This window comes from Chrysemys picta, chromosome 17, assembly GCF_011386835.1.
Source record: "Chrysemys picta bellii isolate R12L10 chromosome 17, ASM1138683v2, whole genome shotgun sequence".
Taxonomy (NCBI): domain Eukaryota; kingdom Metazoa; phylum Chordata; order Testudines; family Emydidae; genus Chrysemys; species Chrysemys picta.
Window position 1 is genome coordinate 2,836,624 of NC_088807.1, and position 23,266 is coordinate 2,859,889.

The window sequence follows — 23,266 nt, forward strand, 5'->3', positions numbered from 1 at the left end:
GGGGTTCCAAAGAGGATGGAGCTCGGCTGTTCTCAGTGGTGGCAGATGACAGAACAAGGAGCAATGGTCTCAAGTTGCGGTGGGGGAGGTCCAGGTTGGATATCAGGAAAAACTATTTCACTAGGAGGGTGGTGAAACACTGGAATGCGTTACCTAGGGAGGTGGTGGAGTCTCCTTCCTTGGAGGTTTTTAAGGCCCGGCTTGACAAAGCCCTGGCTGGGATGATTTAGCTGGGAATTGGTCCTGCTTTGAGCAGGGGGTTGGACTAGATGACCTCTTGAGGTCCCTTCCAACTCTGATATTCTATGATTCTATGATTCCCCTGAAGCACGTGGCACTGGCCACTTTCAGAGACAAGAGACTAGACTAAATGAACCATGGATCTGACAACTATGTTCCAGATTTATGCTGGATATGACATGCTTTTAGTCTGACAGTTCTCAGTCAGGTCCCACCAGATGAGGAGGGATTTATTTAGAGCGCCCTGCATCGCAGATTCCCACTGAAGGCAACAGGAGTTTTGAGAGTACAGAACCAGAGCTTGAGAAGACATGGCTAGTCTTTGGCTGTGCATATTCACTGACTGGGAGTCAGACAGACACAGAAGCTAAGTGCTCTGGACAGACTGGACAATCCCAGGATACTCACGATCTCCAGCTTGCCCGGGAACTGTTTTTCAAGTTCCTTCTTGAGCTGTTGATACTAGAAAGGAGAGAGAGGAAAGGCAGAACCCAGAGTTAATGCCTGATAGGTCTTCGTCAGGACTCGCCCCTGCTGAATCTTGGCTCCGCTGTTACTTCACACACCTAAAAACAGCTGGCAACAATGCCAGCTAGTGAGCCAAGCCCCACCCGCCAGGCCACATGGCCTGCTGTGGGTACAGGAGCCCTTTCTAGTCCAACTGCCTGCTTCCCTTCGCACCAGTTTTCCAACCCGTGCAACTCCATTTATACCTCCTCATGCACAGGTTCAGACAGCCCAGGCAGCCAACTGGGGACCGAAGGGGGAGGAAAAGCTCGCTGGGTCAGGCTGGGGCAAAAGCATTGGGGATGCTCCAGGAACAGATCCAATGACGTGCTACAGTCCAACTTTCTCTGGAGGAGAACTTCCTCTCTTTGCAGATGGCCGGTGACTTGGACCAAGTGCTGGGAACAGGAATGGGGTCCTAGAGCACATCAGTCCAGTTCACCCACCACCGCCAGAGTTATAACTGGAACTGAACCGAGGAATCTGGTCGCTTACCTTGGGACGGTAGCCTCAGGCCCCGCTGTAGGGAGACAAAGAAGAGTTATTTCAGCATCTAGACATTAACCAAAGAAGGGACAAAGGCTGAAATTCAAACAGGAGCTGAGCTTCCTTGAAAATCCCACCTGGTCTCCTGCTATTTGAGACGAAAGGGAACTACATTAGACTGCAAAATACCATCACCACCTAGCTCTTCTACAGTGCTTTCCATCAGCCAATCTCAGAGTGCCTTGCAAAGGAGCAGCATGTAGCGCCATATTACGGAAGGGAAAGGAACTTGTCCAAGGTCACCCAAGCAAGTTTGTGGCAGAGCTGGGAATCCCGCAACCCTGTCCAGTGCTCTTCCACAAGGCCATGCTGCCTCCAGAAGTAGTAGCCCGTTGCCTTCTCTGTAGGACAAGACACTAGATGGCAACATGACCCCCTTTTTGAGGACATCTCGCTGGGTTTTGAGTATCAATGTTGGTCCACAGAAAACGATAAAGTTACAAATCACTGGAAGGGTAAAACCCCACTAAAGATGCTGATTGTTGCTAGTTGTTTTCATTAGAAACTTAAGACTGAAGTTGAGCCTTCTTGCCATGTGGTTACTTTCATTGCATTTAGATCGTGTCAAGAAACAATCAACCGCTGACTTTATCCGCCCACGCTAATGGCTATTATTTGGAATAGGGCATGTATGAACTTTGCACTCACACCTGCTGGTGCTGGGACAAACTGGCCCCCTAACCACCCTCTATCAGAGATGCAAGAGAGCAACTGGCTGCTGAGAAAGAGAGAAGTCATACCAACCCTTTCTGTGTCTATTTTAGATGTACAGGCAACAGAGGAGAGCGCTTCCAGAAGTCATTCTAGTAGGCACGGGAATGCAGAGGAGGAGGGTGCTTTTTGCCAGGAACAGAAACCTCTTAGAAGACGCTGAATGCGGTTCTGTAATACCGTTACAGAGTTGGCTAAACCCTAGAGTCACAGCAACTATCTGTGCAGGATAAAACCATTTTATTGGCAAGGAGGTGGGATTCCCACCCCCTTTTTTCCCCCCTAAGCTCCACCCCAGCTTCAGCACTTCTCACTGCTGCCCCATGGACATGGAGTAACTCCTCCACTCCCACAGCACACAAGACTTAGTATCGCTCTGGAGATTTCGTTACACTGAGATAACCAGAGGATACAGAGCTACCACGACTACGCTCGTTCTGGAAGGAGGAGAGTTAGAACGTTTAAGTCTAGGGAACAAAAAGTGAGGCAGTTCAGGTCAGAGTAGAAGGAGGTGTTGGGGAGCCGTGCCTGGGGAGGCTGGACCTATAGGCGCATGGAGGGCTGTGGGTCATGCTTGATGGACATGAGAGTTGTGTGTAGGGGAGGCCATGGTTACTCTAGCAGAAGGAGGGGCTGCTGATCAGCACAGAGGCACCTGGCCGAGGATTGGCTTAGCAAAGGCTGCAGCAGGTCAGGATTAAGGGGTCTTGCACTAAGCAAGAGAAATGCCGGTCTATTCCGGGGTGGCAAGATCTATCTCAAGCTCTGGCTGACTGAACGTGGGCAGAAGTTAGCTGCCGCTTTGCGGCAGAAGTGCCAAATATAAACGAGGACTCACCTGACTGCACAGAGGTGGCATTAGTCCACCTACCATTCAGCCAGCGCGTGCTAGGCTGTAAGCAGTTTCATTCACCCTGTGGGACAGAAGTAGCTTAATCCCCTACAACACCCGTGTAGGTTTCTTAAAGCGCTCTCAGTTTAAGCCCCAAACAGCCAAGGTATCAGCCCAGATACCCTCCAACCCCAGTCAACTGTTCTCAAGAGGGCGTGAAACCGGCAGCCAGCCAGGCCAGCCCTGAGAGGGCAGCACAGGGTCATTCCCCACAGCTTGTCCTGTGGCCTTCTGGCCAGGAACCTACAAGGATTTACCCAAAGGCCCTGAAATCAACAGAGAACCCCCCACTGACTTCAGTGGGCTTTGGGTCAGGACCACTAAGCAACTGGGGCAAGAGAAAGAAGAGTTCTCCGGTCTCGCTGCTTTTAATGGATGTTTTGCTCCCGCCCCAGCCTGTGGAGCATCCCCTAAAATACCCCACCCCAGGTCAACGCAGGGCTGGCGGAGTGTGGGCATCTGCGTCACCGCAGGCAAAAAACGGCACAGCTCTCTGCTCGGTCAGAAAGTCACCGTGGGGGAGGGAATGCATTTTATGGGACCAACTTCTGTTGGCAAGAGAGACGAGCCTTTAGAGAAGGCAACCAGCCAACAAAACTTACAGCGGCCTAGGGTGACCACACAGCAAGTGTGAAAAATCGGGACAGGGTGTGTGTGTGTATGTGTGTGTGTGTGTGTGGGGGGGGGGGGTAATAGGAGCCTACATAAGAAAGAGACCCCAAAATCGGGACATCAGGTCACCCTACAGCGGCCAAACATTTTACGCAATTTCCATCCCCGGGGCCGCATCATTTGTCCTGCCTCGATTGTTGTCCGAGCGAGGCCACTCTTATAAATTGAGCCTTGCCTCCCCCCCCTCACTTTAAGGCACCTAACACCAGCCCGAGAGTGGGTCCCGCGCTGCTCTGCCGGAGTTCCCATCAGTCAGCTGATGGCAGCAAGAGAAGAAAAGGGGGGAGATGTCACTCTTTCCTCCTGGCCGGGTAAGCGGCCCTAGCAACGCCAGCGTGTTTCCGTGCTCTCCCCGGGGGCTGATGGGCCCGGCCTGCCCGCTCCCACGGCGCCGGGCGCTGTGGCCACGCATGCACCGACACGGCCAGCTACCCCCCACCCCCGCTTACCAATAAACCACCTGGACTTGGAGCGCCATGACAGCCGCGTTGGCGCCGGGGGGGGACCAGCCTGGAACGTTGAACCCTCGGGCGTTCTAATTGAGAACGCTGCGACGCAGCCGGTTTTAACACCAACGTTCCGACGAGTCCATTGGCAGGAAGCAAAGGAGGGGAGGAGACTGTTTACAGCCCCTTTGTTCCTCCGCACCGTAAATCTAGCCCCCTTAACGGTTCCCGCCTCCCCCCCCCCCAACTGGGTTCGATACCCCTAGGGTTGTGTTTCGTGGGGAACGGGTATAGATTGATTGTAGCGGTCTGGCAATGACACGTAAGGCTCCTCCTTTCTCCTTGGCGGCAGTGGTCTCGCCCCAGGCTCTCTTTGTCCCTTGGTGCTGACAGGTGTCATCAACACAGGGGAGGCGGAGAGATTCGTTGGTGTTTCCAGAAGAATCATTTTAATAACGCGCAATTAGTTTTGGAAAGAAGTTTCTCCTCTCCCCTCCCCAGAGCTGGGACTTTGCCCTGAACGCATGGATAGAGGGCCAATCCCATAACGAAAGCGTTGTAGAGAGGAGCCGATACAATCCAGAGGCTAGGGCATTTCTTTGAAAGGGAGAAAAAGCTTTCCAGAACTTACAGATCCTTAAACTCAAGGTTTCGTAAATGAATTCCCCACACCACCTGCTCTTTCCCCACACGGCTATCAAAGTCAGACTTGTGCAAAAACAGAATTCTCGGGCCAGGGCCTGGGCACAGCTGGGCACACACATACCTCCACCCAGTCCTGCATTTGGCTGGACGGTCCTGCCTTGACCCCACAAACCCCCCTGTCTACTGAGGGCCAAGGAATCCTCAGCTGGCTAGAGAATGCACAACTCTCTCTCCCACCCCCTCCTTCTACCTTCGTTCGGGGGGAGACGGCGTATCAAGGGGACTAGGAGGGTGAGCCCTAGCTGGTCATTACAAGCCAGTGGATTTGAGAACAGCCCTTGGGCTGCTCCACATTATTGGCCGCAGGATCAAGGCAGATAGAAATGTAGCATAAAGCCACCTTTGTCACAAGGCCAGAAGGAACCACCAGATCAGCTGGTCTGACCTCCTGCGTATCAGGCCACCAACACCACCTGCCTGCTAAACCCAACAACTGAGATTAGTCCCCACTCAGGCATGCCAAGTTCATGGCAGAGCCTCTGATTGAACCTCAATCACCAGAGTCCCAGCCCAGTGCCTTAACCACAAGACAAGCCTTCTCTCTGCGTCGCATCTTCAATTTGATTGTAGGTTGTCTAGGGTAGGGACCAAGTCTGAGCTCCCAGCATGCTTTTGGGTGCTATACAAACACTCCATGGGCAGATACAGCTCAACAGACACTAGCGCCAATGCCATTCCTGTCAGAGGATACTTATATAGCCCATGGGAGTCAGGCACTTAAATACTTTTGAGGATCTGGGCTAAGAAACTTACCCACAGTCACACAGGGAGGCTGTGGCAGAGCAGGGGATTCACCCCTAGTCCCAGGTGATCACCCAAACCATTAGGCCATCATTCCTCTCTGCTGCAGAGAACTCCCCGTTGCCAGGGCCTGCAATCTGGTGGGCAGTAGCACAAAGCAAGATTTGGGGACGAGGCTGGTGGAGCCAGTCAAGCAAGCCCACACCCTACGGAAGACTTTAGCAAGGAGGACAGGGAATCCCATGGCCCCAATGCTGCAGAGAAGCTGGGGCTACAGTCCTACATCCGAAGCAGGGTTCCTCCTGGAGAGGGACATTGCAGACCCGGCACCAGGGTCGGTGGGGAGGGTGATGGGTTTCACATTCCCAAAGCCCACGGACGCCACCTCATTAGTCTTTGAGCAGGCCACGCAAATATCACCCACCATGCAGACACAGAACAGGAGACGGGTGGCGTCCGAGACCCTGGGGTCACAAGATTAGCTTCCAACTCCAGGCGGAGAGGGGCCTTGGGGGAATCTGACTCAGCCATGTCCTATGCTAAATCAGAGCAGCCTTTATGCACGGCCTCATGAGATCAAACCGCCCGCTGGCTGCGGAACAGCTTTGAACGTACGGCTCCGGTGGGAATTTTCACAGGGCCCTGTTTGCACTATGGAATCGATTAGGAGGATGGCAAGCCCCAGAACGGAATAGCCTTATCTTCTGCAATGACCTGGAACGGTGACCATAAAACAACCCGGAGATTCTACCCCCTCCTAGTGGAACTGTGGAGAAGAATTCATTTCCTCCCCTTTTAAACTCAACCTGATATAACACTCCATGGCCACGTGTCCCCTTCTGAATCCTCCAAGCGCTGGGCAAATATTAACCAGAAGAAACAGTCAAGTCCCCTTTTTATTTTGCAGTTGCCGTTGTAGGGAGGTGTAAATTACACCATCCTACATCAGCATTGCCAACTCTTACGCTTTGGTCATGAGGCTCGGGATAGCTGGTGTTCTGTGGAAAGCCCCACCTTCTGGAGCCAGGAGAATCTGCGATCGTGACTAATAATAATAAAAGTTTCTAGCTCTCAATGTAGCAGAAAAAAGTTTGGAAACATGACCACCCTGTGAGCAAAAAGGGGAGAAAGCAGAAGATGAAGTAGAGCCCAATATTTATTACTATTTTTAAAATAATCTCATGATTTTAAGCCAATCTCATGAAATCTCAGAAAGCAAAGAACAATTCCCGTATCCAATTCGCCACCTTTCTAGATATCTGGTAACTCAAAAGCTCATACAAATACTTACAATGATCAAGATTGCCGGCCTGGATTTGAGCCGACAGGTTAGTGAAAGGGAGGGCCCAGAGCCTGGGGAAGAGGACAATCGCTGACCTGAGCTCGGCACTGCAAGGAGCCAAGAAAGTAGATTTAAAAACAAAAATCTGCTAGCCGGATCCCTTTTCCCCGCTTCCAGGGTTTGATTTCTGAAAACAGCTGGGCAGCTAACCCCAGGCCAAGCCAGGAGAAGGAGTAAAGGGGTGCCGAAAATAAAGTTAGCTCCACTTTTGATCCTGTAGTAAGGGCTTCCTTCCTGGAGGCACGGTGCCCCCTGCCCCACTGGGGCACATGGCCCTGTCTCATCCCACCCCACCTTCCATCCATGCAGCTCTCCTCGCTGGCTAACCTGCCTCCCCCACCCTGCCCACTTCATTAGCCGGCTTTCCCTGCATCACAGGCTGCACCACCTACTATGGATGGGCAAGAAAGAACATTTGGCTAAAAACAAGGTGGTTCATGTGCTGCTCTCTCCAGAGTGCACCTGGTTTTAGCAAAGTATTTAATTCGCCTCCACAAACTTCTTTTCCTCGCCAGCAGGTTATAGTGATCTCAGACCGAGAAGCCCTGGAATGCTCTTCCTTCCGAGGACATGCTCAATTGAGACGTGATGACATGGACTTGGTGTGCAAAAGAAAGTAAGAAGAGCATGGAATGGATTTTATTAACACTATTGAGCTGCTTGTGAATGATTTTGTGACGATACAGATTGGTGACTTTTCTTTGAATGTCACTCTGATTGGCAGTGAAAGTCGCTAGATTTGTCACTGGTCACTTTGTTTGACACTTATTTTCTCGCTAGGCAAACCAAAAAGTTGCTAAATCTAGTGACAAAGTAGTGTGTGAATCCAATTAGCATCCCCATTAAGCAAAAGCTTGACTTTAAAGCAAGTGCTAAAGTGCTGTCCTGAGCCAGGGCCTAAATACATGCATCCGAAGAAGTGGGCTGTAGTCCACGAAAGTTTATGCTCTAATAAATTTGTTAGTCTCTAAGGTGCCACAAGTACTCCTGTTCTTCTTTTTGTCCTAGCAAGATTGCAACAAACAACAGTGCCCAAACAGTTGTGATCAGTTGCATCATCTGAGCCCTGATAACCTGAACACCCATCCAACACAGGCTTCTTTAGCAAACGAAAGGTCTGTAACTACTAATTAATACTGTCATTTGCATATTGTTAAAAATACAAACCCTATCGGGGAGGGGGAGCGCCCCCTAAAGACCACTCTGATGAGATCAAACAAGAATTTAGGATTGTCTTCCCATGCAATGACATCATCCCAGAGCGGGGTGCAACCCAAGGGATGATGTTACCAAACGAATCACCTGGTCAGTCTTTTGTTATCGTTCACAGCTACTTTTTATGGTGTATGTCAAAGGACAATCACGGGGTGTTTCATCCACATCCAGGGAAAAAGTGTTCTCACTTCAATCATTTACTCCGTGACTCTCCAAAGAGTGTCTTTTCACATGTTATTAATTGACCCACATTTTGCATGAGGCTTCTGGTACAATTCACACACAAACGCACACACTCTCCATAGGTCCATATACCCTACAAAATAGACTTAGACACACACAGACTCACACTTTACCATTGCGTGCACTACAAAACAGATTCACACATTGTCTCTCTCACGCACACACATCACAGAACAGATTCATACCCACAAGCTCTCTTATGCACAGAGTGTACAAGACCGATTCAGTCCTGAGTTGTGGAAAATTAAAGTCTTCCCTTTCTGTGGAAACTCAGCCAACCTTTAATCCCTTTTTTTTTTAATTATTTTTACCTTACACCGAAAAAAATCACAAAACCCATCTAAGGCCTTGTCTACAATTAAACCACTACAGCTGCGCTGCTGTAGCGCTTCAGTGTAGACCCTCGCTACAGTGATGGGCGTTAATCCACCTCCCAGAGAGGCAGTAGCTAGGTCGACAGAAGAACTGCGCTGGCTCCCAGGAGTTGGGCTGGCATAGCTCCGGCTCTCCTGGGTTTTCCACACTCCTGAGCAACATAGCTAGGCTGACGCAAGTTTTCAGCGTAGACCAGCCCGAAGGTGCAGCATTTTCAAGGAGACAAATGCAATGACAAATTCCTCTGCGCTGAACAAGTGATCTCCATGCTCCCACTTCTCAGCGAAGAGGGAGTGCATTGAGTACATGATCTTTCCCTTCTCACGTTTTCTGTCAATGGGGCCAGATCCCCAGCAGGCCTAAATCAATGGGGCTTAGCCTGACCAGATAGCAAGCGTGAAGAAATCGGGACAGGGAGTGGGGGTTGAGAGGCGCTTGTAAAAGAAAAAGCCTCGAATATCGGGACTGTCCCTATAAAAATGAGGACATCTAGTTGCCCCAATGGGACCAGATCCCCAGCTGGTGCAAACTGGGGTCCCTCCATTGCAATCAATGAGCCGTATCCTCAACACCACTAACTTCACTTCCATGGAGTTATGACAATTTATACTGGCTGAGGATCTGGCACCAGGATCCTAAATGAGGATTTCTCTGATTCCTCTTGCCTTGAGCCTTGCTTTTCAGCACTCCCCCACCCACTGCCTTGCACATGGTTTTAAACGGATCAGAGTTGCAATTAACTTAGGCTTGTGGCATATTCACCCCTATTGTTTGAGGCTCTGAAGAGGAAGGCTCCTCCTCCCTTTCCCTCCTCTCCTTGTGGCGTCTGCTGCCCATAAGCCCTGATAAGGTGTGTGCATAAGATGAAAGCTGAGAAGCTGGGTTTACCCTGAAACCTCCAGCAAAAGTCTGGGGTTTATGACAGTCACCAAAGCAAAAAAAAAAAAAGAAAGAAAAAGTCACCTCTGAGGTCTCAGGACAGGCAGGTTTCACATGAGCTCTGGGGACCAGCCAGTTTAACGCAGTTACCAAGCCAAGTTCCACAGAGGAGCCGAAGAGGTTTTTTTAGCCATGGAAACCTCATGCATGGAAGGGTTCGGGCAGTTCATGCAGGTCACTCACCAGCCTTGTCTTCAGCCTGCGCTGGGTTCTTCTGGTTTCTCCGTCACTCACTGCGTTTCTCAAAGCTCCATGCGAGGTTACTGCGCTGGGACGTTCCCAGGCCCTGCTGACCTACCAGCCTACCACCAGGACAATTACCGCAATGGAGTCACCAATGGAGATTGGTACGGCCAGACGCAGGACGGACCGTACCCACCAAGTAAGTGAAAGAAACAGATTATAGATGCTACAGCCTGTGGCCCATTAGAAATACCAGATCAATATCAGCTCACCTTCCCCAGAGAAAAAAGAACAGGAGTACTTATGGCACCTTAGAGACTAACAAATTTATCAGAGCATAATAAATTTGTTAGTCTCTAAGGTGCCACAAGTACTCCTGTTCTTTTTGCGGATACAGACTAACATGGCTGCTACTCTGAAACCTTCCCCAGAGAGTTAGCTTCAATGGAGCCACTCATCGGAGTTGAGGTGAACACAATTTGGTTCTGGAGCTCAGAACGGTCTTATTTGTTAGCCTTAATCCGCACTGAACCCTTGTTACGGGGCCATATCATGCAATTTAAATCAATAGCCCCATTGTAGCATTGATTTTGCTTGATCTAGAAGGCAAGGTAAATGCCTCTGGTTAAAAAAAAAAATAGGACTTTTGATTCACCTGCCTCTGAAAAACACACATTGATTTTATAATTCAGATTAGATAGATAGATAGATAGATAGATAGATAGATAGATAGATAGATAGATAGATAGATAGAGTATATGGGAATAGGTAGATTAGATAGTGTGTGCGCGTTAGGACAGATGGAGTGTATGGGGATGGATAGAGAGACAGCGATATCTTAAATACACCTAATTGTAAATCCTCAAGCGGCATGTGAAAAATACGAATGAAGAAAGAAAAGACCCTGGATTGACTACATTTAGCTAAATGCCCCTTCAGGTCAATGGGAGTTTTGCCCTGAGTAGGGGTGTCAGGATTTGGCCCTCCAATTTTTAAGAACACCCCAGTTGTGCCACTACCCCAATAAACAAACTTCAGCCCTAGACGGTCAGGCTAGCTACTCACAGGAGTTGCCCCACTGAAGCCAATAAGCCGCTCATTTACAGCGAAGGTTTAAATGGAGTTCCTCAGGATCTACACCAGTATGAGCAGAGAATCAAGCTTCTTGGCTAAGCTCCTCCGCGAGCGTAAATCAACACAGCTGCCTTGACTTTGATTTACAGCAGTTGGAGGACTGGACATTGGCGTTAATAGATTTACTGAGCAGTAGGTGTTATGTTGGGTACTGGATAGTTTGCAGGATTGTGTCTAAAATTCCAAAGACCCTTCTCTAATGGTTGGATTGCAAATGACTTCATCCCAGTAGTTTTTTAAAAAGAAAACTCCAAACAATCAGCTGTTAAGTGAGATTTCTCCAATTTAATCCACTTTGATCGCTGATTTGTGTATAATTTATAGGAACGTTTAATTATGTTACCGAGTTTCTGCAAAATCTTAATGGAAATTAATATATGCACATTAACATTACATTATACAACTGAAGATCTCACTTGGTTATTTGAAGACAAGAGATTTTAACAAGTCCTCTTTCAAGAGGAAAACTAGCTCAAACATTAGCATTTTAATTAGCAGAAATCTACTGATGAAAAGCGCTATATTAATTTTAACGAGGAGAGTAATTAACCATTGGAACAACTGACCAAGGGTTGTGGCAGATTCTCCGTCACTGACAATTTTAAAATCAAGATGGGATGTTTGTCTAAAAGATCCGCTCTGGGAATCATTTTGGGGAAGTTCTCTGGCCTGAGATCAGACTAGATCACAGTGGTTCATTCTGGCCTTGGAATCTATGAATCTATACAAGAGCTAGGTTTTATTATTAATCATCATTATTATATTATTATTATTAAAGTGGCATGTTAACATATACATATAAAGCAAACCCCCAGGAATATGTAGCGATCAAATATAAAAACACAATTAATACAACCTGTAAATTATTAAATTGATATTCAGTGATCATATTAAACTCTAAGGGAAACTGATGTTGAGAAATAAAGAAAGCAGCATCAGCTAAGAGTTTGTACTCCACCCAGCTAGAATATTTTGAATTTTTCCTGTCCGAACGTTTCCCCATTTATCTGATCCCCAGGAAACTGATTCTGATCACATGCTGCTCTGCTAAGTATATCACTAGGATTTATATAATTCATAGATTCCAAGGCCAGAAGGGACCTTTGGGATCATGTAGTCTGACCTGTATAACACATGCCATAGAATTATGTGTTCCCTTCAAAAAAGAAGCCACAATTTAAGATCAGCTGATGCACAGTTTGGATTCTCATGCTTTTAAAATCCTGTTGCTTAAAAGGCACGTATCAAGGTTAATTTATCCCCTGTGGTTTATAATCTAGCTGCTGTTCTAAACAGGAAAGTGACCAAGTTATTCCCTAGCTGAGTGGTGCAGATTTCCTAGGGCACTGGTGAGATATTTTGATGTATGTGTTTGCGTCTGTCTCTTGCTGATTCAGGCTGAGAAATTAATATTTGGGTCAGATTCCGATCTCCTTCATAGCCCTGTGACTCTGGAGAAAACTTCAAAGAGATCAACAGAACAAAGTCCTATTTTACATTCATGAAACCAACAAGGGTGACTGTCAGATCCTCAACTGGTGTAAATCACAATCAATGGTGCAATGGGGCTGGGAATCTGCCCCCAATCTCCTTGACACTGGCTAAGCAACTCAGAGTTTACCTAATAGCTAATACCTATTGCTGTTTACCTAAGAACAATCAGTTACTCATTCCCCCCATCCCAATAGAAACCCATCATGGCTCTATATTTAAAACCGATACTTAAGATCTCCTAGTCAGATCTGGAACATTCAAAAAGGGAATCGAATTGGCTACCGGGAAATAATTGCCAGGCAGTTCAGAGCATTCCTTCTGGTGATGGGCCGAGGAAACTGGATGGAGAGCATAAAAGCCTGTTTCTCTCTGAGATACGCTCCGTTCAAACAGGAATTATTTGGGGGAATTATTTATTATTTATCTCTGGCCCGTGTAAAACAGGAAGTCAGACTGGATGATTGCAGTAGCCTCTTCTGACCTGGGAATCTATCATGAATCCATTGTAATCTCCAAGAGAACAAACTGTGTCAAATAATAACTCAGCATGTTTGCTTGTGTATTTCCTTACTTCCCCCAAATGAAACCCAGGTTTCCAGGCACTTCTCTCACAGTTATATACGCCAGCGTAACATTGAATCTATTTGCATGGCGGGCACATGTTTTGCTTTAAAATAAAACCCTAATGATACCAAAATTGTTGCAGTGACCCTTCTATAGTTTAAGGTTTGAACTAGCTTTGCTGTTCAACAGCCGGTTTTTCGGAGTGCTCTAAAATCCTTTCTACTCCACAGATTTAAAATAATTATTAAAAAACAAAACCTTAAAACCCTAATATTTTAAATGTTACCATCAAAGCTTTTTTTTTTTAAATTCAGACTGTTTAGACTAGTGATACCAGCAGTTCTTTTCGACTTTAAAAATCCCAAGATTGAAAGTAACCATGTCAACTAGTTTCACTTCATGAGTTAATGCTACTTATCCCCTACTTGCCGCTCCTTGCCTCGGTTCCCCCTCTGTAAAATGGGGCTAATGGCACCGAGCCACCTTTGTAAAGTGCTCTGAGATCTTGGGCTAAAAAGCGTTACCCTATGCAATTGCCAAGTACTGCTTGGTCGGTGGATTTTTAAGTAGAAACCTCCATTGAAATCAGTTCTTAATTTCTAATGAAAGAGGTGCCGGGGCTCAAGCAATTTTTTTACTTTTGTAATTGATGCACCAAGCCCAGAGGTGCCGGCGCGATGAACGGCCGAGCTTAGAGGTGCTGGGGCTCGGCACAAATTAAGCCCTGATTGAAACCAATGGCGGGATGTTTCTCATTGTCCTTGCTCCGTAGCTACTGGGAGCAGTTAATTATTATGCTAAATAATTCTGATTAATATTCGAAAGTGATGTTGCCACCAGCTGTTTTTACATGAACATTTAAAACCAAGGGCCCAATCCTAGCTCCGGATCCGCACGGCTGGAACCCAGGAGAGCAGACTTGATGACACACATTGCCCCATCCAGTCCAACCTAATTCTACAGGGAGGACGTCGATTTCACTGGGGATCTGCCTGAGAGCAGGGGCCCATTGACAGGCTCGGCGCCAAAGTGACCCCAACTTTCTCGTTCCTTTCCCAGTCTCTAGGTACATGGGACCGTCTGGATTTAACATGCCCAGCACTGGTTGCCTGGGATATATCGGGGAGGTGGCCAAATCTACCCTCTTCCTCCAGAACACGTCCAGGCGGAAGAGGAGGGTACTGTTCTCTCAGGCTCAGGTCTACGAGCTGGAGAAGAGGTTTGAGCTCCAGAAATACCTGACTGCTCCTGAGCGGGAGCATCTGGCCAAGGTCACCCACCTGACCCCCAACCAGGTGAAGATCTGGTTCCAGAACCACCGCTACAAGATGAAGCGGCAAGCCAAGCAGCGGGACCTGGAGCAGCCGCAGAGCCCAATCTCAGCGCTCCACAAGACCTGCGCCAGCAGCCCCGTCACCTCCCACGCTGACTATGGCTTTGCAGATCCCGAGCTGGAGAATAAATCCACTCCAGAGGCCCACTACGACCTCCCCGGACTTGGGCAAGGTGGTCTCAGAGGCCAAGGCCTGGCCGTGAGCCCCAACACTACTGCACACTGTCAGCCCAAGGCCAACAACAGAAGCCTCATGTTTAGCAAGTCGTGGTAGCTTCATTTGGGGGGGGCGGGGGTTATTTCCCCGAACTGAGATCATTCCACAAATTCAACACGAGTCCTCAGAAAATTTTGCACAATCCAAATCTCCATTTTTCCACCAAAAAAAGTTTGAGTCAAAACCAGCTTTTCCCAGGTCTAAGGCGGCCTGATGTGCCCCATTTCACAGCTAGGGCTCTGAGGGCAGAAATACTTGTTCAAGGTCACACGCGGAGCAGGAGAGGCAGGAACTGAACCCAAGTCTCTAGCCTTCACCATTAATTCCCCAAACTTACCTGCTTGCAGGTGTGGGTGGAACTTTGGAGTGGGCTAGACCAGAGCTGCATCCGCCTCTGAGGGAGCCTTCAGAACTGGCATGGGATACGTAGCTAATGGTGCCTGATTGCAAAGGTTGAGAATAGAGACCCCAACGGAGCTGCTCACAACACACATCCCATTTACTCCACTCTGCTCTCTCCAGGGTACAAAGAACACAAACACGAGGCATTTCTTTTTACCACAGACACTTTGGTTTGGTGACTGCGTGGCAGCATTAGTGGGGGACAGATGGGGCTAGTGACACCTTACCATTTTTGTAAAATCTTGGGTATTGCGTTGGTCTTAAAAGTGCCATTTCTTGTTCACTGTTCATTTTGAAAAAAAATGAAAATGTTTTTTCTTTTGTAATCTCTGCCAAATTTTTCTGGATTTTTTTTCATCCTGAAACAAGCTAATTTGAAAAATGTTTTAGATAAAAATATTTGGGTTTCAAAAAAATAAAAAACAAACAAACATTTGAACCCCAAACTGACAATATTTGCTAAAAAATGTTCAGGATTTGTTTTTTTTTTTTTTTTGACAAAAACAAACAAACAAAACAAACTCAACCAATGATTTAAAGAGAAGGTTAAGGGGTGATTTGATTACAGTCTATAAGTATCTACATGAGGGACAAATATTTAATCTAGCAGAGAGAGGTACAATGGGATCCAGTGGCTGGAAGATGAAGTAGAGAAATTCAGACTGGAAATAAGGCACATTTTTAACAGCGACAGTAATTAATCATTGGAACAATTTACCCAAGGGTCGTGGTGGATGCTCCATCACTTGACACTTTTTAAATCAAGCTGGTATGTTTTTCTAAAAGATCTGCTCCGGGAATTATCTTGAGGAAGTTCTCGGGCCTGTGTTTTAAGGGTCAGACTAGATGATCACAATGGTCCCTGCTAGCCACGGAATCTATGAAAAAACACCACTAGAAAACTAAATGAAAATTCTCCGTTCAAATGTTCATTCTGGTCTAAAAGCCATTTTTATTGGGAAAATAAACGTTTTTTGTTGTGTTTTTTTAACAGGCTGTAGCTTGGAGATCTACAGATAGAATGCACTGCATCAGAACTAGATATTACAATTCTAATATGATCACACTCATCACATAATCCTTTTAATTGTACTTAATAATGCTTTCCAAATCCATTTATTTATTTGCCTTTAAAGAAAAATGTAGATTGGAAAAAATCTATTGGTTATTTTTTAACTTGATAATTTCATTTCTTAGAATAACATTGAAAATCAGGGACAGTCTACACACTTGCAGTTGGAATCTCCCTGTGTACTTATATTATATATATATTTAAAATCACACCTGTGTTTATATTTTATAACTTCTTTAGAGACAGGTAAAAGGCAAAGAGTTAAATAAAATATTGCTCCCTTGCTTAAAAAAACTGCTATTCTGGTTGTATTTCTCCATTCATCCATAGGAAATACTTTTTCATACCAGGTATAATTAGCCTTTGAAACTCCTTGCTACAGGATTCATTGAAGCTAGTAGAATTAACAAAACCAAAGATCTGGCATATAAGTACCAACACCTGTGTTATACAGGGGGTTAGGGGGTTGGACTAGACCAAATGATCATAGTGGTCCTGTCTGGCTGTACCATTAAAACTAGTTGGAAAATGTTCTTTTTTCCCATGGAAAATTGAGACAAAACATACACACAAATTGTTGTGTTTTCATCAAAATGTTTCAGGGAAATTCACACGTTTTCAGTAAAACAAATTGAAAATAAAAAACTCTCTCACTTCTGAAATGTCACCAGGCTGCACAATGAGAGTTCTAATTGACCCCCAGGCCAGGCTCCCTGCTCAGGCTACGTCTCCCATCATGCACCAGTCTGGAGACCCTATGCTCATTTTTCGGTGTCTGGTTTTCCTTTGGTCCAAATCAATCCAAATCAAGGGGCCCTGAGGGTAAAATCTGTCCCCGTGGGAAATAACTGGTACCTAATGTGCTGGCCCCTCACCCATAGGAGTGTAAATCCAACCTGACCCCTCTAATTCTGACCCCTGCTGAACAGTGCTTAGAAAAGAGACAACTAAGGGGTAGGGGGGTATGATCGAGGTCTATGAAATCATGGCTGGTGTGCAGAAAGTGACTAGGGACGTGCTATTTACCCCTTCAGAGAACACAAGAACCAGGGGTCACCTGAGGAAATTAATAAGCAGCAGGTTTAAAGCAAACATAAGAAAGAACTCCTTCACCCAATGCACAGTCACCTGTGGAACTCCTTGCTAGAGGATGTGAAGGCCAAAAGCATAACTGGGTTCAAGAAAGAACTAGATACATTCATGGAGGACAGGTCCATCAATGGCTATTAGCCACGATGGTCAGTGACACAGCCCCATGCTGCAGGTGTCCCTACACCTCTGACTGCCAGAAGCTTGGACTGGACGACAGGGAAAGGATCACTCGGTGACTGCCCTGTTCTGTTCATTCCCTCTGAAGCAGCTGGCACTGGCCACTGTTGGAAGACAGGATACTGGGCTAGACAGACCACTGGTCTGACCCACTCGGGCCATTCTGATGTTCGTTTGCAATCCTGCTAATTTACACTCCACCCTCACTTTGCTTCCCCAGAGGATCAACTCCAAATGGTCAAAGATTATGAGACTGGTTTAAAAATAAAAAAAATCAAGTTTTTTTTTTTTAAATGAATTTTGGGTTCTTTGTATTTGTTGCACTTCCTTTCGGGGTGCTCAGGCCACGTTTCCAAGTGTTTCTCTGCAGCCCGGAGGGCTCGACAATTACCTTTGGTTAACAAAAAAAAAAAAAAAAGAAAGCGGAGATTCTCATGCAGTCACGGGACTCCAAGAGCTGGGGATCTGAAAACAACAAAATGCAGCGAGACTCACGAAAGTTGGCAGCGCTGCCTTTCGGGCCCAGGCCCTTGGAACTTACCTGGCTGAGAGATCAGAACAATTTCTGCTGCCAGGTAAATATTTTGGTGTGTTTCTGTGTTAAGACCGGCTGTTATTTGCTGGCTGCTGGAGAAGCCACGCTGCTGGGTTGAGTAAATACTATTCACGGCTTTAAAATAAATATAACGCAGGTTATGTACCTGCACCATTCTGTTCTCGCAGGCAAATATGTACCTAGGCTGGGGTTTCCGTATGATCACGCACTTGACAGTCAGCAATCTCTTCTCCCCAGCGTGGGTTTTGGGGTCTGATGCTGATGAATTTCTGATAAAGGGCATCGCACAGAATCCGGCGGCACCTCAAGAGCGCTTTGATTGTCCACAAAGTTCCAAGCACTTTCCTAATATGAATTCAAATCGTCCTGCCACTTGAGGTAAGTATTTTACACGGTGAGAGCCAGGCACAGCGAGAGGACGTGACTTGCCTGTGGTCACACTCAGAATCGAGAGCCCCAGGAATCCTGGCTGCCAGGAAAGGACGTGACTTGCCTGTGGTCACACGCAGAATCGAGAACCCCAGGTATCCTGGCTGCCAGTCCCCTGTGCTGGCCACTAGACCCCCACGCTCAATCCTGAACTAGGCCTGGACGCTGTGAACTAGGCCAGAAAGGACCATCATGATCCTTTGAACCCAGTGGTTCTCAGACTTTTGTACTGGTGACCCCTTTCACACAGCGAGCCCCTGAGTGCGACCCCCCTTATCAAGTCAAAACACTTGTTTATATATTTAACACCATTAGAAATGCTGGAGGCAAAGCGGGGTTTAGGGTAGAGGCTGACAGCTTGCGACCCCCCAGGTAATAACCTCATGACCCCCTGAGGGGTCCTGACCCCCAGTTTGAGACCCCCTGATCTAGCCTGCTCTCCTGCACACTGTAGGCCACAGAACCTCACCCACCTAGGATGACCAGGTGTCCTGCTTTTATAGGGACAGTCCTGATTTTTGGGTCTTTTTCTTATATAGGCTCCTATTACCCCCCACCCCCGTCCCAATTTTTCACATTTGCTGTCTGGTCACCAGGGCCGCCCAGAGGATTCAGGGGGCCTGGGTAAAGCAATATCGGGGGGCCCCTTCCATAAAAAAAAAGTTGTAATACTATAGAATACTATATTCTTATGGGGGCCCCTGCGGGGCCCAGGGCAAATTGCCCCACTTGCCCCCCCCCATCCCAGGCGGCCCTGCTGGTCACCCTACACCCACCCCTAACCTCTGGCTGAGTTACTGAAACCCTCAAATCAGGATTTAAAGACTTCAAGTGACCCCAGTTACACTAGTTTAAACCTGCAACTAACCTGTTGCAGAGGAAGGCGAATCCCACCCAGGATCAATGCGAATTGCTCCCTCCCTGACCTGGGGTCAGACTGAAACTGCTACCCTAGAGGGGAGAGACCCCCTATTCCCTGAGCCAGCCTATGCCCCAGTCTGGGGCCAGACCAGAGCCAGGAGCCTCTAGAAGAGAAAGGCCCAGGGTCTTTTTCCCCCAAGCCCTCCTCCCTGGAGTTCCTAGTGCTCTTCATCTAGGCTGATCCCAACCCCCACGGCCCCTAACCACGGAAGCGGACCAAAAAGATCATTATTTGTTTTCCTCCTCCATCTCTCCCAAGAGGGCCGGGGTGCTTCCCCCCTCTTCCGAGGGGCTGGGTCAAACCCCCAGCCACCTCGGCACTCTGGGAGAGGTAATGACCTCATCTATTGCAGATCTATTGTGTGCCAAGAGTGCTTTGGGTCAATATTGATTTATCAGCTTCCTTGTCCGCCCCCCAGTGAGTCAGCCTGTGGTTTGCTTTGCTTCTTGGGAGCCCCTTGAGAGACAGAGACAGGCTCCTGTGTGGCGCCAGGAGTGAAAACAAGCCCTGTTGACTTTGCTTCTGAGATTAGCAGAAGCAGCTGTTTGATCCTGAGTTTGGCCCGGCAGATTGATCAAGGTAATTAAAGGGTTTGATCTGCTCAGTGAGGACAGGTTTCCCTGCTGATTTCTCCATCCCATCCCCACCCGCAAATGTAGCCCTAAGTTATCTGGGGGCTTTTTGCACTGGACTCTCAGCTGTGACCCCAGTTAACTTAGGGGTGAGTTTGAGAGAGGAATGTTGGGCTCAAAATTCATGGCGGTCAGGAGCTGGGATTTCCTTTTGGACTCTGCCAGCAGCTAAATTTTGATCCAGACTTCAAGGGTGTTGACACCTGAGAGTGTGGTTCATTTCAGAGGAGGGAATAGACCTCCTGGGAGTTCAGATCCAGCTTCAAGCCTTTCCCAAGTGCAAGCGAGAAGTGTTTGGATCTGGGCTTTTGATTTGGCAAAACATCTTACTTTAATATGGTAGCACCTAGAGACCTCAGCCAAGATCAGAGCCGCACTGGGCCGGGCGCTGCATAGACCCCAACCAAGATCAGGGCTCCCGTTGGGCCGGGTGCCACCCCGACCCAGTCATTGCTCCAAAGATCTTACAATCTAAACAGACAAAGGAACCCATTTTACAGCTGGGGAAACTGAGGCCCAGGGCGATGCAGACCCAAGATCATCCAGGTCTTGGCCGAGCTGGGAATTGAACCCCCATCTCCCAGGTGATTTTTGCCACATGCTCATCCCATTGCTCGAGGATGACACTGCTGGAGTGGCCAGTGCCAATTAATAATTTGCTGCATCGCTTCCCCAGGAAGCAGCTGCGAAACCAAGGGCGACAGGGCACACATTTCAGACGGACGCCAGCTGGCAAAATCCACCTTCTCCCCAACCCCAGCACACTTCAGTCGCTAGATAAACAGCTGGGCCCTGAGGACTAACATTCCAGTAGCTCAGAGTCAACAGGCTTCCCTTGGAGAGCAAAATCAAGGGAATTTTCAAAGGCATCGCACCCCCCCTTCAAGCCCCTTTGATCTGGCCTGTATTTTTGGGGTGGTTGGGTGGGATCTATTGCTGACTGACAGCTCTGGAGACGAATGTCTTCTTTCCACAGGACAGGTAGGGCTCCGACAGAAACAGGGAAACCTTCCCACCTCGGCCATGTGCCATCCCCAGCATGGAGGTGAGGAATCCGCTCATTCGGTGTTATAACATATGACCTGAAAGGGAAGGCAGCTTGGCCTAGTGAAGAGAGCATTGGCCTTGTGGGTGACCTTCTCAACCCCCCTGCCTCGGTTTCCCCATCTGCGGAAGGGGTAGAATGACTCTGCGCTCCTTTGTCAAGGTTTTTCAGACCCCCTGGTAAAAGCCACGGCCTGTTTACTGAGCTACCTGCTGCCAAAACACTGAACCAGAGACCACTCCCACCGGCCACACCCTTCCTAGGGGGGCTGTCGGCTGCAGTGAGTTGCCAGTTTTCATCCAGAATGGTTTGTTTCCAACCCAAAATAGTCCTTTCCCCACCACACACACTATTTTTTTTTGTTTGGTTGGTTGTGTTTTTTTTTCCAGCAAAAACAAAACAAAACAAACAAAAGTTTCATTGGGGGGGGGGGGGGGATTTTCCAGGTTTTGATTCGATGACCCTCCCTCCCATAATGGGAAACAGAACCCAGACGTCCTGACTCCCAGTCCCTTCGCACTATGAGAGCTCTCAAAGTGGGGAACCCAGGAGGCCGGGCACAGAGCCTCATGCCCAGTCCCTTAGATCAAATCATGCTGCTCTCACATGATCTAAAAAAAGACACACCTAGATTCGTGATGCAGGTGGCTGGGGGCTAGCACAGAGCAGGCCCGCAGGGTTCCCCCCGGTCTGTGGATGCTGGGAGGAGATATCACACACTGCTAGTTCCTTTATGCATCATTAACTCCAACACCTGATCTCCCGTCGCCCACCAGTACCTGTTTCTGGTTAACCAGAGCATCAACACAGCTGTCTGCCCTCCTCTGGAGCAGGGCTGGGGCTGCCGATAACCCAGATGTCAGCTGCCCAGTAACTAAACCAGGTTCCTGCTCAGATCTCGGGGGCAACGTGGCCAGGAGGGGAGGCTGGTGGGTTGGTAGCGGAAGCTCTGTTTGCACCCAGCTTGTTTTGTGAGGGAAGAAGCAACTGCCACGGGGTTTTCCTCATCCACAGCCCGAAGTCACGTTTCCAAAAGCCCGTCAGAGCTAAACTACACAGAGGGACGTAAGGCCCTGCAACGGCTAACCCCTAGGCACCCTGCCAAGTACTAGAGACCCTCCGCCTGGCACCAGGCTCCTGTACAGTGCATTGGCGCGAGTTAGAATATGTCCATACTGCTTTGTAAAACCAGGTCTGGGGGACCCAGGTGGAGTCGGGGTGGTCAAGTCCCCACTTGAGGGTCCACACTGCATTGGGCTTGCAATTGCCGGCCCCAGGTCACCCAGCTAGATTGCATGACACAGACCTTCTGCCTCGGGGCTGCGGCTGGAGCTGCGTCCACACTGCAGGATAGCAGGGCTCGGACCGGAGTCTTAGCTGGACTTGGGCTCAGACCCCCACGGGTGGGGCCTGACTTGGACCTGGGTCCTGAGCTGCCCCCAGTCAGACGAATTTGTGTGTGGACAGCCTGTGGGCTCAAACTGGAGTCAGAACCAGGGCTCGGGGCGCAGTGTGGACAGACCCAGGGGGGTCTTTTCCACTGTAATCAGGCAGGAGTGAAATGTGGAGGAAAGGGGTGGGGTTGGGCCCCACCCCCTAAGAGACAGATGCTCCTAATTCCCATTAATCCGGGGGTTTGTGCACTGGGGACTCAGGGAGTCTCTGTTCAGGACCCAGACTGGGGCCCCCATCAGGCCGGGCGCCACCCAGACCCCAAGGTACAATCCCTGCTCCAAAGAGCCCCCAGCCTAAGCAGACAGGACTGGAAACTGCAGTGTGGAGAGTGAAGGCAGCTGCCTGCAGTCCCGCGGCAGAGCGGGGAATAGACACCTCGTCCCGTCCCCACCCACTGCCCCGTCCCTGCTCCTTCCTCCAGCAGGAAATAGAACCCAGGAGTCCGGGACTGCTAGCCTGTGCTGCCCGGGCCCTGCCTGCGTGCCCCCTGCCCCGCGCCCAGGGCGGCCTTTGCCCCAGCGACGCTGCCGGCCCTCGAGCCGCTCCGTGCTCGGATTAACGAAGATAAAAGGACAGCTCTCAATGACATGGGCGCCCAGCGCCCCCTGGTCAGCGGGCGGCCAGCAGCTCTTGCCAGCGGCCTGGCAGGGCCCTGGGATAACCAGGACACCAGGTGGGGTGGGACACAAATCCCCCGCTGAGCCCTAAGTTGCCTAACGACGGAGTGAGTCCCACCCGCCGAGCAGCTTTAACGAGGTCACAGCCGAGCGCGCCAACCCGCCTGCCACCTTGCGTCACCATGGCAACGACTTTCTCGCACTCCTTGAGAGCCTCGTGCATGGAGGCGGGGGGGGGGACCCCCGACCCATTTCTGCTGGTTTAACACCCCCACCCCAACCAGCCAGTGAGCGGGCAGTGGGGAATTCAAGAAGTGGCAGGGAAAGCGAAGTTTGTTATTCTAGGGTGCTGGAGCTATGCACACGGT

General features: G+C 48.8%; 1 protein-coding gene and 1 long non-coding RNA gene across 2 annotated transcripts; one reads left to right on the forward strand and one right to left on the reverse strand.

Annotated features, from left to right (window-relative positions):
* Positions 1–27: 27 nt before the first annotated feature.
* On the reverse strand, positions 28–4,237 carry LOC135976414 (uncharacterized). Its single transcript, XR_010593539.1, has 3 exons — positions 4,018–4,237; positions 1,243–1,267; positions 28–702 (listed from the first exon to the last, which is right to left on the reverse strand). It is a non-coding gene; the product is annotated as an uncharacterized LOC135976414 (long non-coding RNA).
* Positions 4,238–9,466: 5,229 nt separating this feature from the next.
* LOC101944253 (thyroid transcription factor 1-like) lies at positions 9,467–16,267 on the forward strand. Its single transcript, XM_024111547.3, has 2 exons — positions 9,467–9,956; positions 14,009–16,267. The coding sequence occupies exons 1-2, from the start codon at positions 9,707–9,709 to the stop codon at positions 14,554–14,556; spliced, it is 798 nt and encodes a 265-aa protein (XP_023967315.2). The 5' UTR covers positions 9,467–9,706; the 3' UTR covers positions 14,557–16,267.
* The last annotated feature ends 6,999 nt before the right edge of the window (positions 16,268–23,266 follow it).

Excerpts from the sequence above, each read along its gene's own strand:
- LOC101944253 (XM_024111547.3), top strand. The coding sequence starts at position 9,707 with ATGGAAACCTCATGCATGGAAGGGTTCGGGCAGTTCATGCAGGTCACT. Across the intron at positions 9,957-14,008 it reads GGACGGACCGTACCCACCAA|TCTCTAGGTACATGGGACCG; the intron begins GTAAGTGAAAGA and ends TTCCTTTCCCAG.